This window comes from Protopterus annectens, chromosome 7.part1, assembly GCF_019279795.1.
Source record: "Protopterus annectens isolate FY-2018-M chromosome 7.part1, PAN1.0, whole genome shotgun sequence".
NCBI lineage: Eukaryota > Metazoa > Chordata > Ceratodontiformes > Protopteridae > Protopterus > Protopterus annectens.
In genome coordinates this window covers 30,944,820-30,963,961 of record NC_056740.1, presented here as the reverse complement: position 1 = coordinate 30,963,961, position 19,142 = coordinate 30,944,820, and the positions used below count along the sequence as shown (strand labels likewise).

Genomic DNA, 19,142 nt, shown 5'->3' with positions numbered 1-19,142 from the left:
TTCAAACTTTGGCCACAAAACCCCAGCTATCTGCAAGGAAAATTCTGCAAGCCCTGGGGTTCATGGCCTATTGCAGTCTACTAATTCCATATGCAAGACTGCATATGAGGAAACTCCAATGGTATCTAAAAAGCCTATGGTGTCAACATTCTCAGGACCTGGAGTCAGATTGTGTAAAGACAGTTCCTTTGATGGGCAGAGGCCTGCTACCACAACAAGGGGCTCCCTTTCACTCTACCCCCTGCCCACCCAAACCCTAACAGACTTGTCAGACTATGCTTGGGGGGGCTCACTTGGCAGGGAGTGCATTCAGGGCAAATGTAACCCGAGACAGATGCACCTGCATATCAATCAAAAAGAAATGTTAGCTGTACAGAATTCCCTGACAGCCTTCAAAGACTGTATTCTTCTAGGACAACTATTGGCAAAGACAGACAACACCACAGTTATGTGGTACATAAACAAGCAGGGGGGGCACCCACTCGTACCCTCTGTGCAGACTAGCCATGGCTCTGTGGAACACAGCCTTGAGCTACCAAGTGTACCTACAAGCTCAACTCCTGCCACGCAAGCTAAATTCACTGGCAGACGACCTAAGCAGAAATCTCATGGACCCACACAAATTGAAACTAGAACCAAAAATATTCAACCTCTTGGAACAAATGGGGGACTCCAGAGGTAGACCTGTTCTCCCCTCTGAACTACCAATTGGACAAATTCTGCACAAGGACTCCCCACAGTCAAGTTGGAAAGTGGATGCCCTGTCCTTTACCTGGGAAAGTCTCTCTGTTTATGCCTTTCCCCCTCTGCCTCCCCTCTTGAAGGTTCTACTAAAGATCAAACAGGACAAGCCAAGGACAATACTGATTGCACCAGACTGGCCACTCCAGCACTGGTACTCCCTCTTGTGCAGTATGACACTGCTGCAACCATGGTACCTGCCTCAGGGCCCCCTTCCCTGCTGTCCCAGCAGGCAGGCCATATTCTGCACCCTCAGCCTCAAACCCTGAACCCTGCAGCCTGGCTAATCCTTTGAGCTGTCCTCTAGCATCCCTCAGTAAGAAGGTGCTAGATGTCATTCTGGAGGTAAGGAGGCCTAGTACTAGAAAATCCTTTGCTGAAAAGTGGAAAAGATACTGTTCCTGGAGCCAGACTTGGGATGGGCACAATGGTGCCCAGCTTACCTCATATTCTTCAATACTTAACAGAAATGCTCCACAAGGGCCTATCCCTCATCAATTAAAATTCATGCCTTTGCCATTTCAGCACATAATACTGAGCCCACCCCTCTTCTCTCTCCCCTTGCTAAAACAATTCTTTAGCAGGCCCAGGAGAGCTCCCACTTCAGCCTGGAACCTTAACTTTGTATTGGGAAAGCTCACTCTCCCCCCTTTGAGCCAGCTGCAACAGCAGAGTTGAAATTCCTTTCTTGGAGAACAACCTTCCTTCCTTCTAGCCATCCCTTCAGCAAGAAGAGTGTCTGAATTACAGGCCCTCATGGCAGCGGAACCCTTCATTATCTTCCATGCGGGCAGGGTCTCCCTCAGGACCAATCCTTCCTTGATGCCCAAGGTGGTGTCTAGTGTGGCCCTAAATTAGTCCATTCATTTGTCTACTTTTTCCCCCTAATCCACAAAACAAAGGGGAATGAATACTGCGCACTCTGTACGTGCACAGGCAACTTAGATTTTATTTGGACAGGACTAAACTCTCAGAAAATCTGAACAGCTGCTAGTTGGCTTTGCTTGCAGGGGCAGAGGGGAAGGCCATTTCAAAGCAAACCATTTCCAGATGGATAGCCCATTGCATTAATTTCTGCTACAAGCACCATGGAAAACTCACCCCACAGGGGATAAGATCACATTCCACCAGAGGTGCATCTACCTCTGCAGCCTTTCTCAGAGGAGTCCCTACCAGGGACATCCTAGAAGCTGCTACCTGGAGGTCAGTACATACCTTCACCAAACATTACCACATGCCTATTTTTTTTTTCCTAAATCCAGAGCTGGTTTTGCACTGCAGTCTTGCAGGGCTTAATAGCTGTCCCTCATGCTCTTTAAATTCCTCCTCCCTTCCTTATCTTTGGGAATCAACCCAAATGTAATGACCACAACAGTGAAACACTAAGAACATAGTACAGTTGTGTACACTTATAAATGTAGATGTTAGAGTGTATTCTCTGTTGCAGTCCTGGTTACCCACCCTCCAGCCCCCTGTTTTTCTATTACTATACCTCTCCTTTCTTTTACTATGCTTAAAAGCCTTTTTGGTGTATTTGCTTCTGTTTGGAGGTATATTTTTTGGGTTTTAAATTTTTATATGTGTGTATGTGTGTGTATATGTGTATGTGTGTGTATATATATATATATCTATAGATGTTTACATATATACATACATGATATAGATATATATATATATATATATATATATATATATATATATATAGATAGATGATATATATATATATATATATATATATTATATATAGAGAGAGAGAGAGATAGATATATAGCTATAGATATATATAGATATATAGCTATAGATATATATAGATATATAGCTATAGATATATATAGATATATAGCTATAGATATATATAGATATATATAGATATATAGCTATAGATATATATAGATATATAGATATATATAGATATATAGCTATAGATATATATAGATATATAGCTATAGATATATATAGATATATAGCTATAGATATATATAGATATATAGCTATAGATATATATATAGATATATAGCTATAGATATATATATATAGATATATAGCTATAGATATATATATATAGATATATAGATATATATATATATATATATATATATATATATATATATATATATATATATATATATATATATATAATATTTTGCTCCCCATTTTGGGGGCACCTGACATCTGGGGCAAGAAAAACTGATGTAATGGTGTCGGCTGCATGTTTTATACCCCTGATGACCTGACGTCATGGAAGAAGGGACAGCAACCAACGCAGGACCCAAGACTTTGTTAATCAGGCCGACTGAGGGCAACCTGCCAGCAGATTACCCAAATGTAATGACTGCAACAGTGAATACACTCTAACATCTACATTTATGGTAAGTGTAAACAACTGTACTTTCCTGTTTGAGCTCTTCATCTTTCAGCTGCCACTGTTCTGTTTTGGCTGTTTTCAGTAAAAAAAAAAAAAAAAAAACATTTCTGAGATGTTGTATAATAGCAGCAAACTCGAGCTGAGGTAATGTAGTGGTTAGGGGCATTGTGGGTAAGGGAGGAGATTGAAAATTGGATTCTAGTATCTAAAGAAAATGGCCGAGACAGATCTGAGGGTCGGATCCAACCCCATTTGTTGAGGAAGAATGAAAATGGACAACACAAATGAAATGTAAATATAAATGTTATGTACACACCCTAACAAGCTGACAGTAAAAATGCAAAAGCCACGGAAAGTTTGGCCTAGCAGTTAAACCAGTGTCTTTTTGTTCTTGGAAATGTTGGAAAGCTGTTTAAAAGGAAACTGCAGATCTGCAATATACACTGAATTCTACTATTGCTGTAAAGTAAAAACTGAGAACTGTGAGAGCTGCACAGAGATGCTCCCTTAGGCATTTCCTCAAGTGAAATTGTATTCTGCAAGGATTATTGCAAAAGGAAGATTACCTGGTTTGAAACAGCATCCCTGTTAAATGTTTAAATGCTGCAAGTTTTGTAGACTAGTAAAGAAACCAGATCATGAGTCTTGAGGAATGAGCATTGCATTTGTTCATCATTCCCACTGCCTCAGTGCCATTATTGGTTATCTGCCAAGGCAAAGCTCAGATTTCATTCCCTCTCTCTCTTCCTGTGACAGCTGACTGGGCTAATCGTATCCTGTGAAGGAGGCCTTCAGCTGTCATAGAAAGTGAATGTTCAGTCTTTTTTCTGCCATTCGAAGAAGGTCCTCCGACTCTTCATGGGATCAAGTTTCTTTGTAGAAACTGGCTAGTCAGAACAAGGGGTAAGGAGGAAAATATTTGAACTCGAGGACCTAATATTTATTTAAGTCATATTCATTGCAGCAGGTTTCAGACCTTAGAAACATAGTAATGCTAATATTTGGGCAGTGTCAGTAATTCACAAAGCTTGATAGGTAGCTGCAAGAGCCACTCTTAAAAGGTCTGGTATTATGGTGTTCACCTCTTGTATCTTTACCAAGATGTGGTATACCAAAAACAGTAAGTGGAATGTCCTAGTACTGTATTTGCCTCTGCTAGTGATAGGGAAGTAATGGCTTGCTACCATGTCTAAAAACATGTCAAAGGCACACATTTTAAGATGACCTGAGATGCCATTTTCTCTTTTTCTACTTTATAAATGAAAAAAATATATATCCTTATTTGTTTGTACAAGTGTGTTTAGGTCATTTATAATCTGCTAGGTTGTGCCCTGTACTCGAAGAAGGTCTGGTGAGAAAAACTTAGCTGTGATGACAACTTGTGTAACAAAATACACCAATTAAAACAGCAGTAGACTGTATGTAGAAGGGCAAAGCATTTTTGGAAGCTATTTGCATCATATGTCTTCACTGCACCTTCTGTTGATTGCATTCCAAGCATACAGCTAGGTGTGTTTTGGGAAGTAATCATTACAGATTGAGAGACTTAATAGTTACTGACCAGTCATATATTCCTGAAATGTTATTGTACTGTGATAGCCAGGGAACTGAGACCATGCATACATCTTCGTTGCAGGTTCTGGGGTCACAAGTAATGTCAGTCTTTGAAAATAAGTAGGTAAGCAGTTGTCTGGCATTGAAATCAGTGTTAACATTCAAAGCATCTGGGTTGTAGTGCTTTGTGAATTAGTGCAAGTTGTCCTGAAGGTCTGTTGTTCATTTTGTTGTATCACAAGTTTGAGTAATCTACTTGTGTCTCATTATTACATTAAATGTAGGTACCGAGTTTGAAGGAGCCATCATTGCCCTGTTCCACCTGTTGGCCACTCGCACTGACAAAGTCCGTGCACTACGTGAAGCCTTTTACCGCCAGAATCTGCCCAACCTCATGAACCTTATTGCAACTGTTTTTGTCTTTGCCATAGTCATCTACTTCCAGGTCAGTTATCAGTTTTAAAGAACTGAAAAATATTTATTTTGATTTACTTGAACAAGTTTTTCTCCAAACTGTTCATAATTTTGTGCTGCAGAATATCTAGTTTTTTGTTTAGTTGCCGTAATGTAGACTACATTCAGATTGCTACTGTTGTAACCCGTGTTTTTCTTTAATTTGAAACAACTTGAGAAGTAATTGGGTACAAAGCAGAGTTTGCTGCTTTCAAATGTTCCATTTTTTCTTTTTATACAAGGTATTTCATGGTGTAAAATTCCTCTTTTGTTCTCAGTTTTTGCCTAAAGTAAAGCAGTTGTAGGCTTAAACAGTTTATAAAATCATCATGTTTTATTTTCTGCAGGGATTCAGAGTAGACCTGCCAATCAAATCTGCCCGTTACCGTGGCCAGTACAATACGTATCCTATTAAGCTTTTCTACACCTCGAACATTCCCATCATTCTGCAGTCTGCCTTGGTGTCTAACTTGTATGTTATCTCACAGATGCTTTCAACTCGCTTTAGTGGAAATTTCTTGGTGAATCTGCTTGGCACCTGGTCTGTAAGTACTTCATCATCCTGTAGAAGACTCCGTACGCATGCAAGAAACCATATTCAGTTTTGTTCTAAATTTCATTGCCTGTTGGGTAAAAATGGGTTCTCGTAGCTTTTTGATGCAGTGATTCAGTAAAAGATTAAACTGTATCCTAAGGAGGGGTGGAATTCTTTCCTGGCCTAAGCATTTCCCAGTGTTTTTTTTTTTTTTCTTTTTCTTAGATTCATGTGATTATATAGTGAAAGCATCCATGCAATTCCTTTTTAGCAAGGGTTTTAAAGTATTTTTTGAGTTCATAGTGAAAAGGAAATATTGAAGGTCCATCACTGCAAAATTCGATATCTTGCTGTAAGGAGTTTAATCTTATTAATTACTTGAGGCCGAACCCATTTTCTGGGGGAAAATGCATTGTATACTCCTGATCTAGTCAGTGATAAAAAGACTTGGAACAATTTTGATTTTCTAGAAATAAAAAAAAATGCTTATGTCATATGAAAACTTTATAGGCATAGTATTTAGGAAGTTAAGCATGCAGGATGAAATGTCTTGCTATGATAAGAGAACCCAGGCTGCTACTAATTTTGCATCCACTGGCAGACATGAGCAGTGCCAGACTGACTGTGTATGCAAATTATGTCTGTACACCAAATCATTCAGACACTGGAATGGAAATGGAGAAGTTATGAACAGAAAAGCAAAAAAGTGTTGACTGATTTCTTTCTTTTTTTTTCTTTTTAGGACTCTACAGGAGGAGGACCTGCTCGTGCATACCCAGTTGGTGGAGTCTGTTATTACTTGTCTCCTCCAGAGTCTTTTAGTTCTATCCTTGATGATCCTGTCCATGTAGTTGTTTATATAGTCTTCATGTTGGGTTCTTGCGCTTTCTTTTCCAAGACCTGGATTGAGGTTTCAGGCTCTTCAGCCAAAGATGTAAGTTAATTTTTGCAGATTAGTTCATGGTACACAATGTTTGACAGTGATTTGTATTTGGCTACAGAAGCAGGGGCATTATCCATGACTATTTTATACCACTTTTAGGGTAGAGTCTTTGAACTTTGTCACAAGAAGCTTTCATTGAACTACAGAAAAGATGTTCAGACTGTAGGCTTCCCATACAGACAAGCATAAAATAGCACAATTTGCACTAGAAGAATTCAGTAAGTTTCTGTTAAGTAGTTAGCCGTCATCTGTTCTGTTTACAGAAGTAGACTGGTCTGTCGGGGGGGGGGGGTGATTGCCCTTACCCATGGGGGCAGGAGGTGCTGTCCTCCAGTGTGCAATGACTCTATGTATAGTATAACACACGAAACATGGCATACACACCTCTCAACTGTCCACATTTTGGAGGCACATATTTTCAACCCTTGCACAGAATGTCCCTATTTTTGGTGGGGTTTTTTGCTATTTAAAGGTTTGATTTAATCTGTTCACACAGTTTTTCTGAATCCCCTTCATCACATGATTTTTTTTTTTTTTAACTGTCTAATACAAAGAAAACCACACTACTTAACAAACACAGTAGTGGCAACAATAATTTAAGTAAAGAGGGTGTACATTTTGCATCTCCTTTTTATTTGCAGTTCATTAAAGGCTACAGATTTTACATGGTCTTTTTGATGTGCTTATATTTTTTCATCTTTTTTGTCACTCTGATTTTTAAATGTATTTCTGAGTCTTATCCTACCTTCCTACTGGAAGCAGGAATAGTTTGAGGCTATTTAGTATGCAAATGTTTTGCTAATTAGATGTCCAAGTGTTTTGACTGGATGTTCCTATTTTTAGTGTGTGCATGTTAAAAGGTATGATGGCATAAGGAGCATTAGTAAAATGGAAATCCCAAACCACTGGGTTGGGGGACAAAATAATTGCAGCCTCATCATAATCTCTTCCCCACACTTGCACACTTCCTTCTCTGTCTCTCTCTTTCCATTCTGTTCACCGACTTGGGGGGGGGGGGGGTAATTTATTACACCCTCTGGAATTCATTCTTTACTAAGTGAATTTGTGCAAAAAATGTGTAACAACCCAGTCAAACTGGGGCATTGCCCAGCATGCCAGCTGATTTTACTGCAGCTCTGAGACCTAACAAAACTAATTGCTGCAGGTGGCTAGGGAACTTGTCAAATGGGGTGGAGAAAGAAAAGGTGAAGATTCCAACTGGCACATCTTCAAACCTTACAACCCACGTGATTCATGTCATTTACAGCATGGTGGTTCTTTGACCAGAGCTTCAGCTGCTGGCATAGCCATGTAGCTGTACACTTGGCTCGGGCTGACAGACTTTGCAGAGGAAGTGGAGGTAACTTTTCTGGACTCCACATTCACAGGACTTCTGTTCATTGAGAAGTTCAGCAGGCATTTTAAAAACATGAAGAAGCAACGCAAAACCCTAATGGTTGTCATTAAGTGCAGAATTACCTGTGCCTTTTATGGACGTCGTTCAGACCACAGCATCCACACCTAGACGGAGCAGAAATGGGTCAGTGACCGGGCCCAGTCATTAACAACTTTGGTCTTAGTAAGGGAACGGCCACCTTTCTGGAGCTGTGTGCAACTTAAAACACCTGATAGCAACTTTAAAGTAATTTCTAGATGCACCAGTATGGAGGCAGTCTGTAAACGTCTGTTCCTCCACATAGTCAAGTGCTACAGAATCACTTGGGATAGGTGGGTCAGGAAAATAATTTCCAGTGGTTATTGCACCTCCTTCAGATTACCTCTCCATCTGAAGTCTCTTCCCTGCATCCCCCACCCTGTCAGAAGGAACACACAGGGCAAGGAAGTCTTGTCCTTCCTAGATAAGAACTATCCAAGAGGCCCTTTCAGACCAGAAATGGCAGATTCTTTTTTGGTGCTAAAGGTGATGCAAGACCCCAAGTCCATTCTGGGTCTTCATGGTCTAATTCTGCTTTGTGGCAAAGCAGACACAGGTTCATAGGTTCATACTAGGCTATCTGCCCCAGGGCATTTATAAGCCTAGCCAGAGTGTTTGGCTTTCACCACCCATTTTAAATGAATTTTGCTATGCTCTTTTTTGAGGTTAGTATACTGTGCCTCTGTCTAACAGTGACACAGAAGTGATACCCTGGGTAAACCTACGATCTCCCATCCACTCATCAAGATTCCTCTTGAAGGGAGTCAGTGAGGGACTCTGCCTAACTTGGACTGGGATTTTATTCCAGAGTGAAGGGAGCCTCTGGGTTATGAATCTGTCCCTCCAACATGTCCTATTTATTTCAGTGCTGAGGTTCAAGTCTCTCGAGCGCGTAGCTCGATGGGATTTGGATTTTCTGAGGTGCAGCATGTCCATTAATTCCGGGTTGGACATGGCTTTATACGTCAGGCACAGATCGCCTCTGAGCAGGCGGTATGCCACTGAGTAGAGCTGGAGTTTCTTTAACCAGGCAGCATATGGCATCTGTTTGAGCCCTTTGATCCTTTTGGTGAGGTACTTTTGGTGTCTTTCCAGTTGCTGCAGGTGTCTGGTAAGGTACATCCCAAAAGGGGCATTGTACTCAATTATGGGCCTGATGAGGGATGAGTAGAGAGGCACTATGACCTCCCCTGAGCTAGATGTGAATCCCTTCATAATTAGGTGGGCTGTATAAAATGTTTTTCTAACCACTTTGGCCACGTGGTTTTCAAATGAGAGATTGCTATCAACTTGGGTCCCCAGGTCCCTAATTACTACTTCCGTACTTAATGGATTACCACCTATGTGGTAATTTTGTGGGCACTTTATTTTTGCCAAAGGGGATGACTATACACTTTTTGGCGGTTAGCTTGAGGCCATGGCTCTGGCACCAGTTGTCTAGGATGCTTGTATCAGCTGGAGAGTCGATTATGGCACACAGTTTGCAGTCATCTGCGAACTTGGTCAGCCACAGTCCTTCCGTGTTGGCCTGTACCTCCGAGAAATATATACCGAACAAGAGGTCCCAGGACTGAGCCTTGTGGGACGCCACTTGTAACTGGTTTGGAGTCTGACATGGCTCCCGCAATTCTAACCATGTGGGTTCTGTCCTTGAGCCAGTTTGCAACCCATCTAGTGACATAGGGGTTTATATTTAAGCTGGTGAGCTTATCTATAATGCCCGAGTGGGGTATTGTATCGATGGCTTTTGCAAGGTCCAGGTAGGCTGTGTGGACCACCTTCCCCTCGTCAATGGCCTTGGTGACTGTTTCAAAGAAATTGACCAGGTTTAAGAGGTAGGATCTGCCCTTAAAGCCGAACTGGGTAGGATCCAGTGTCTGTAGGTCCCCAATATCTTTATTTATGAGGTCCATGATGATCCTTTCCATAGCTTTGCAGACCAATCTAGTCAGGCTTATGGGGCAATAGTTTCCAGAATCTGTTGAGGCACCACCTTTGTGGAGAGGGACCACTGTTGCTGTACGCCACTCTTTGGGTACATATCCTGTAGTAAGGCTGAGATTGAACAGTAGTTTTATGTTTGGGTTTAGCTCTTCTTGGAGTTTATGTAGGACGCAGCCCGGGACACCGTCTGATCCTATTGATGCTGTGTTTTTTGCTTTGGAGAGGGCGTCTCTTACCTGAGCATCTGAGATGTCAGGGGGGCAGCACTCTGCTGGGATAGATATTTGCCCTTTTGGTGGGGGGCGGGGAGTTTGCGCTGAACCTGTCGGCTAGGATGTTGGCAATGTCTGTGGGTTTGGTGTATTTTTTGTCATTTTGACTAATTCTGAGCATATCTGGGAATTCCCACCCAGGTTCCTAACATAACCAAAGAAAGCCTTGTGATTATCCTTAGTGTCCTGTGCAATTTTTCTCTCGAAGCTGGCCTTAGACTAGTTTGAGTGCCCGTAGTTTTTTGCTAATACTGATCAGAGATGCCTTCCCTTTTCGGGATTTTGCTCCATCATGTAGTAGCTTTCTCCTTCTATTGTACAGTTTGTTTATGGCTGGGGTCCACTAGACAGGACGCCTACCTTTGGAGGATTGGGTCTTGGTTTTATGTGGGATTGCACGATCCATGCATTATTCATAGAATGCATTTATAAAGGATTCTGCGGTCTGGGCCATTTTCCACAGGCCCGGAGGCTTTGAAGGATTCCATCTCTGTTTTGAGGAGTGTGAAATTTGCTTTAGAGAGGATGTTCATCGTGTTACCCTGCTGCAGTCATCACACTTGGGTTATCCTGTCGTCAGGCAGTCCCGCAGTTGGCCGGAATTCCAAAGTCTTGGTCCGGCGTCGGTTGCTGTCGCCTCTTCCCTGACGTCAGTGCGCCAGGGGTATATACAATGCGACCGATGCCATTTTCTTCAGTCTTTCTTGCCGCGCGGTGCCCGAAGCAGAAGCAGTTCACAAGTGCCGGTCGGCCGACTCCTGAGATTTTCGAATTCGAATTTCAGACCGATGTCTTCTATAAAGCTTTTTCACTGTGGTTTTCTGGGCAGGGCGTGGGGTCGGGATGTGAATATCCAGTGAGATTAGTTTATGGTCTGATCTTACCAGTGAGGGATATACTTCTGGTCTGGAGCATAGAGCCCCAATGTTGGTGATGATCAGGTCCAGTATGTTTTCCCCTCTTGTGGGAGTGGTAACAAGTTGTTCCATAGCATTTGAGTTTATAAATTCTAGGAACCCTTTGGGCTAGGGTGTTGGAGCTAGAGTAATGCTCCCAGTCTATGTTTGAGTAGTTGAAGTCGCCCAATATAATGGTGTTTGAAGAGACCTTTATATTTTCCAGTGTTCTCAGGAAGGCTGAGTGGGGTTCCTGGGTTTGGGAGGGTGGTCTGTAGCAGGCTATAAACTGGAAGGCAGTTGTACCAACTGTTAGTTGCACATGGATAGTCTCTGATGCTTCATGCTGTGCCACCAACCTGGAGGTGTGGGTATCTTTGACGAATATTGATACTCCCCCTCCTTTTGTGGTTTGGTCCAAGTTTTGGGGCCGAAAAGCATGGTACGAGGTATAACCTGGTAGTGCTGGGGTGTTCTCGGGAGCCTTGAACCAGGTTTCTGTTACTGCACAGATATCTATGTTCTCCATGCTAAGGAGAGATGTTCTTCGTTTTCCATTGCTGCAGTCCTTACTATTGGGTATAGTCCGCGTCCAGTCGGCCCGAATACCAGAGTATAAGGCTGACGTCGGTCAGGGCGCATTAGACTGACGTCAGTACGTCAGGGTACTAATGCGCATGACCGACGTCATATCCTCAGTCTTTTTTGCCGCATGGTCCGATGCAGAAGCAGTTTTGCGAGTGCAGGTTGGCGTTCTGAAATATTTCGAAACGGAGTTTCAGACCGAAACAGAGTTGGCTAAGTACCCGTTGGCTAGAACATTTTGGTTTTTTCTTGCCTCAGTATTTTACCGGATGTCAGAAAAAGTGAATAACTGTATTACTTGTGGGAAACGGATACCTCATAGGGATTACCATACCTTGTGTATACCTTGTTTAGGGCCTGAGCACGACGTTGTTGGTTGCCGCTCTTGTGCTAGGTTTAACAAACGCACTATTAAGAGGAGGTTAGACTGTGCCAGGTTAGTGTTTGGGAAGCGTTGCAATTATAAAATGCCGTCGGATGCTCCGACGCCCGCTGGCCCAAGAAGCGCAAGGACAAAACAGTGAAGCCTAGGGTTGATGAACCGGCAGTCCCGGGCGTCGGTTCTTTAGAAGGCTCAGTGGAGCCAGAGGTTTTGCCAGGAGTTTCTATGGAGTCTCAGGCAGAAACTTTATTGTTACAGGATGTGCCTTCTCAGGAGGTAGGCCAGGCTGAGGGGCTTCTCAGGTAACTGTTCTTCCCTCTCTTCCCAAGGTAGTTAGAGCCTCTCCTTCTGTTGCCAAAACTTCTTTGAGAGGTAGGCCTAGTTCAGCTTCAGTGGGGGCTTCTCCTAGCATTTCGGTTCTGTACCTAAGAAACATATGCTTAAAATGGCAGAAGATTTGATTACTATGATTAGAGGTTCTATGCCCCGCCTGATAAGAGGCCTAGGGTGGAACCGAGTTTGATAGTTTTGAACAGTGTTCAGAGGCTTCAGAGTCTTCTGCGGAAGACTTGCAGGAGTATCCTACTTATTCTGATTCTGATGTGGATGATTCCACTCCAACAGCTTCTCCTCCTGAGGATTTCTCATTTTCAGAGACTCTGCATTCCATGAGGGAGCACTTTAAATGGGAAGGCCAGGATTACTCTGATTCCAGGAAAAGGCTTAGGGAATTCTTGTTTTGCCCCAGCATAGGCCCTTAGCTATTCCTCCTGTGTTGAATGTGGTGGAAGATGTTTTTGCAGAGGCTTCCCTGAATCCTGACTCTTTGCCTCCTGCTAAGCCTGATAGGTATTATAGGGTGCCCGAAGCTCATAAGTATTTGTTTAAGAGTCCTAGGGCGGACCCAGAAACTATTTCTCAAGGGCCTAAAGGTGTTAAGGCTTCTGTGGTTAAAAATCCTGTTCCCACTGATAAAGAGGCAAGGGCCTTGGATAGGTGGGGAAAGAAAGTGTATACTTCTTCCACTCTAGCCATGAGAGCGTTGAATTGTCAGTTTCACATGCTAAAATATCAGAATTATCTCCTTTCACAATTAAAATCTAAGGTGGATGCTTTGGCGGAAGGTATTGAGTGTAAAGAGTTGCTGGACTTGGTTCATGTGTCTGAGCAAGTGGGTAAGCATTCTTTGCAATGTGGTTTTGATGCTGTACAGGCCTCCTCGAGGGTGGCTGCTACTAGTTCTGTTCTTCAGGCATGCCTGGTTGAAGGATCAGAATTTAGCTGAGCATGTTAAGACAAGGATTTTGGATGCTCCTTTACAATCTGATGTGTTGTTTGGATCGCCTGTGGAAGCAGTTTTAAAGAAAATGGAGGACAAAGCTAAGTCTATGCAAACTGTTAAAGATTTTTTGCAGGTGCAGCCACCAAGTTTAGTAGAAATTGGCCTGCTAAGGGGTGGACATATCCTGCTTATGATTCCCAGTCTAGGGGTAGGTCTAGACGTGGTAGGGCAGGGCTCAAGGCTCTTTAGGCCTAGAACAGGAGTTCACCTGCTCAGACTTCTGGTGAGGGCAGGGGTCAGTCCTTTCGTAAACAGACCCAATGACCTGTCTTTTCAGCTGCCAGTAGAGATTTCGTCTGGCAGCTCCTTTGGGAGGAAGACTGTCTCTTTTCAAAGAAAATTGGGATTTAATTACTCAAGACAAATGGGTGTTGGATATCATTCACCACGGTTACAGATTTTATTTCCATACAATGCCCCTTTCCAAGGCATGCCAGACGTTCCTCCTCCACAAAGAAAGGAGGCTCACAAGCAAGTTTCTCAGTTACTCCAGATGGGGCCATTCAGCCAGTCCCTGTATCAGAAAGGGCCTAGGATTTTATTCTCGCCTGTTCCTAGTACCAAAGAAGGGGAACACGTGGAGACCAATTTTGGATTTATCTCCTCAACAGTTTTCTGGACATTCCCTTGTTCCAGGTGTTGACGTTACAACAGCTTTTACCTCTGCTGGGCAAAGATCACTGGATGGTAACTTTAGATCTCAAGGAAGCTTACCTTCATGTGCCTATAAGGCTAAGTTGCAGGAAGTATCTGCGGTTTCGAGCTGGAAATTCTCATTATCAGTTCTCTGCATTGCCCTTAGGCTTATCTACTGCGCCCAGTATTCACAAAGGTTCTGGCTCCAGTGATAGCTTACTTCAGGCTTCAAGGAATTCAAATCTATCCTTACTTGGACGACTGCCTGATTCTGGCTCAAGAAAAGGAAGACCTTCTACAGCATCTGGAATATGTTATAGCAGTGCTAAGATGCCTAGGGTATTCTGTGAACGAAATAAAGTCCAGTCTAGTACCCTCTCAAGACATGTGCTTTCTGGGTGTGAGACTGAATACAGCAGCCCAGATGGCTTTTAACCCCGGACAAACAAAAGAGTCTGTCACTTTACTTCCATCAACTATCTCATCAGTCCGTGCTGACTGCAAGGACAGTCCTTCAAGCATTAGGGTTCATGGCATCTTGTATTCTGGTGCTTCCCAATGCCAAACTGCATATGAGGAAGCTACAATGGTATCTCAAAATGTATGGACACAGCACTGCCAGGATTTGGACACTGTCATTCAAATAATACCTTGCCTTCAAAAAGAATTCTTGTGGTGGGCTCAGGAATGTCACCTAAACAAGGGACTCTCTGTGACCCGCCAGAGGCAAGTCAGATTTTAACGACAGATGCCTCGGATATTGCTTGGGAGCTCATCTAAATGGAAAGTGGATACAAGACAAGTGGCCTGCCAGACTACAGCATCTACATATCAACATGAAGGAGATGTTAGCAGTCCAATTTGCATTAATGGCTTTCAAGGAGTTACTTCTTCCAGGGCAGGTGTTGATTCTAACAGACAACACAACTGTCATGTGGTACATCAACAAGCAAGGGGAACACATTCTTATCCTCTATGCAGGCAAGCAATGATTTTATGGGAGACTGCGCTAAGCTTGCAACTAACTCTTCAGGCAAGGTTTCTGCCAGGAGCACAGAACTCCTTAGCAGATGTGTTAAGCAGACAAATCATGGATCCCCACAGTGGAAACTGGATCTTCATGTATTTCAGAAATTGACAGTGTCATGGGGAACTCCAGACATAGATCTGTTCGCTTCTCCACTAAACCACCAGCTGCCAAAGTATTGCACAAAGGGGTTTCATCACACAGCTTGGAAAGTGGATGCTCTGTCTTTCAGTTGGAAAAACCTTCATGTGTATGCCTTTCCACCTCTGCCTCTTCTTCCAAAGGTACTATTAAAGGTCAGACAAGACAGGCCAAGGATGATTTTGATAGCTCCAGATTGGCACCCGCAACATTGGTACCCACTACTACGGAGTCTGGTAAAGAAGCCTCCATGGCCTTTACCTCTGATTCCTCATCTGTTATCTCAGAAGGACGGTCATCTGCTCAATGTCAAGCTTCACTCTCTTCATCTAACAGCCTGGCATATTCTGTGTTGAATCACAGCAGGTCTCAACTTCCTCAACAAGTTTTAAATGTGATTATGGAAGCTAGAAGACCTAGTACAAGGAGAGTGTACGCAGAAAAATGGAAGAGATTTTTATTTTGGAGTACAGCAAAGAATTTGGAGATTTCTGAGCCTAATTTGAGTGTGGCTCTTCAATATCTTACTGAGTTATTGGACAAAGGTTTGTCCTTCTCTTCCATTAAGATTCATGCTGCAGCAATTTCAGCTCACTATGATTGTGACCCACCTTTGTTTTCGCATCCTTTGTTCAAGCAGTTTCTTAGAGGGCAAAGAATATAAGACCCCCACGTACCCTACTCCTGCTTGGGATCTCAATTTTGTGTTGGAAAAACTTACTCTACAACCTTTTGAGCCTGCAGCTACTGCTGAATTGAAATACTTGTCATGGAAGACTGCTTTTCTGTTGGCTATTACTTCTGCAAGAAGGGTGTCTGAGTTGCAGGCCCTTATGGCAGTAGAGCCTTTTGATTTTCCATAAGGATAGGGTATCATTACGCACTAATCCTTCCTTTATGCCTAAGGTGGTTTCTAGTGTGGCTTTAAACCAAACTATTCATTTGCCTACGTTTTATGCAGACCCTCAAAATAAAGGGGAAAAGATTTTGCACACTTTAGATGTACACAGGCAATTGTTATTATTTAAGCAGGACTAAGGATTTTAGGCAGTCTCAGCAGTTGTTTGTTTCTTTTGCTTTGAGTTCACAGGGCAAGCCTGTGTCAAAACAAACTATTTCTAGGTGGATTGGCTTTTGCATTGCATTTTGTTATTCCCATCATGGCAAGGAGATTCCAGCTGGGATTAGGCCTCATTCCACTAGGGCTACTGCCACTTCAACAGCATTTCTAAGGGGGTGGCAACTAGGATATTTTGAAGCAGCTACTTGGAGTTCAGTGCATACTTTCTCTAAGCATTATCACCTTCCTATCTACTCTAAGTCTAGGGCTGGTTTTGCCACAGCTGTTTTGCAAGGCATGTTGTCAGCTCCTACTTCTTTATGATTTGCCAGCCTCCCTTACCTCTGCTTTGGGATTCTACCCAATAAGGACTGCAGCAATGGAAAGCGAAGAACATAGTACAGTTTTGTACCTACCATAAATGTAGATGTTCGAGGATTCCATTGCTGCAGTCCAATCCTCCCTCCTTCCCCTCTGTGTTTAGGGGTGGTTGTGTAGGTGAGTTTACATGCTTATATTTTTGTATATATTCTTGTATATATTGTACATGTTTTTGGTGCAGGTATTTTGGGACTTGTCTTTTTAGGGTCTTCTGACATCTGGGGCAAGAAAAGACTGAGGATATGACGTCGGTCATGCGCATTAGTACCCTGACGTACTGGCGCCAGTCTAATGCGCCCTGACCGGCGCCAATATACTCTGGTATTCGGGCCGACTGGACGCGGACTATACCCAATAGTAAGGACTGCAGCAATGGAATCCTCGAACATCTACATTTATGGTAGGTACAAAACTGTACTTTTCGAGTGCGTGCATCTTGAGGTTTAGACTTCTGGCGTTGAGTAGCATTACTCTTAGATGTTAATCGTGTTTCACTGTTGCAGTCATGACTGTAGGGCTCTCCCCTGCCGGCAGGCAGTCCTCGGTCGGCCAGAATCCCAAAGTCTGGGTCCGGCGTCGGCTGTTCAACCACGCTCCCTGACTTCAGAGCGCCAGGAGTACAAAGCTGACAGCCGACGCCATGTTCTCCAGTCTTTCTTGCCGTGCGGTGTTAGCAGTTCGCAAGTGCCGGTCGGCTGACTCCTGACCATCTTTTCTGAAAAACTTAAGTCCGAAGACTTTCTTCTCCTTCTCAAAGCTAAGTACCCCGTTGGGGAAACTTTTCCTTGCTCCAGTCTGATGTCAGAAAAAGTTAATAATTGTATTTCATGTGGGAAGCAAATACCTCATAAGGATGTTCATTCTTACTGTATTCCTTGCTTTAGGCCCTGACCACGACGTAGCTAGTTGTCGGTTTTGTGCTAGATTCAATCAGCGTACAATTCAAACGAAGGTACGATTTTGCATTTCATTACTTCGGTAGGCATTTTAATTACAAAATGTCGTCTGATACGGTTCCGGCTACCGGAGTTCACAAACGACGCAAGGACAGACAGGCCTCCGAAGTCCAAATCTGACGATATCGCACAAGCGGAGCCAGCTTCAGGTTCGGCCGTTGTCAGTGAGGCGCTTTTGCAGCCCCTGTCGTTGGCCATTTCGGAACAGATGGCCGAAACGGACTCCCACGAGGAGCCAACAAGGCCTTTGAATATTTCTATTGCAGGACCTTTGGACAATGCTCCTTCAGATGGGTCCGGAGCCGCTGTGCAGGTACCGGCTTCCGAAGGGGTTTTCAGGCCTACTCAGCTTCTAATAAAGGCAAAGACTCCTTCCAAATCAGACTGCAGCACACAGGCCTCTTCTGAACCGGCTCCCGAGTCACAGAAACAGTTACTTAAGATGGCGGAGGATTTACTTACTATGATTAGGGGTTCACATCCCCCTCCAGATAAAAGGCCAAGGCAGGAAGTTTATTATGATTCCTCTGATCAGGCTTCTGTTTCTTCTTCTGACCAGGTATATTCTTTCCCTCCTTATCAGGATTCTGATGCTGAGGAATCCATTCCTTCAGCTTCTCCCCCTGAGGATTTCTCTTTTGGGGAAACTTTGCATGAAATGAGGGAACATTTCCACTGGGAAGGACAGGAGTATTCAGAATCTAAGAAAAGACTAAGGGATGATTTTCTTCTTCCCCAACATAGACCCCTGGCTATTCCTCCTATTTTGGATATTGTGGATGATGCTTTTTCGAAGGCTAACTTAACCCCTGACTCTTTTCCTCCTGCTCCTGTTAAGCCTGATAGATATTACAGGGTTCCTGATTCCCACCAGTTTTTATACAAGAACCCTACTGCTGACCCTGAAACAATTTCTCAGGGTCCTAAGGGAGTTAAGGCCGCTTCTGCTAAAAACCCCATTCCCACTGAGAAGGATTCTAGATCTTTAGAAAGATGGAGCAAAAAAGTGTACACTTCTGCTACTTTATCTATTGGGGCTTTAAACTGTCAGTTTCATATGCTGAAATACCAGCAATTTCTCTCTCTTTTTTTTTTTTTTTTTTTAAAACAAAAGCTTTTCCATTTCTGCCTGTGCAGATAAGGAATTATATGACTTAATGCATGCCACTGAACAAGTTGGGAAGCATGGTTTACACTGTGGATTTGATGCCTTGGAGGCTTCTTGTAGGGCTGCTGCCTCTGGCACAGTAATTAGAAGGCATGCATGGTTAAAGGAGCAAAATTTGCCAGAACAAGTAAAAGCTAAATTATTGGATGCTCCTGTTCAGCATAATGTTTTGTTTGGATCAAAAGCTGAAGAGGTGATTAAAAAGATGGAGGACAAGGTGAAATCCATGCAAACAGTTAAAGATTTCTTACAAGTACAGCCACCCAGATTTAGCAGGAATTGGCCTACATAAAATTGGTCCTTTCCCATATCAGACAGGCCTCAGA

The 19,142-nt window shown here is 43.1% G+C and overlaps 1 protein-coding gene across 1 annotated transcript in view; it reads left to right on the top strand.

The window, feature by feature from the left end:
• The window catches only part of SEC61A1 (SEC61 translocon subunit alpha 1), a gene marked incomplete in the record, with an annotated part of 429,191 nt that overhangs the window by 218,475 nt on the left and 191,574 nt on the right, over nt 1-19,142 (top strand). The window contains 3 exon segments of the mRNA XM_044078537.1: nt 4,945-5,105; nt 5,461-5,658; nt 6,391-6,582. Of these exon segments, the coding sequence (XP_043934472.1) occupies nt 4,945-5,105; nt 5,461-5,658; nt 6,391-6,582 (551 nt within the window).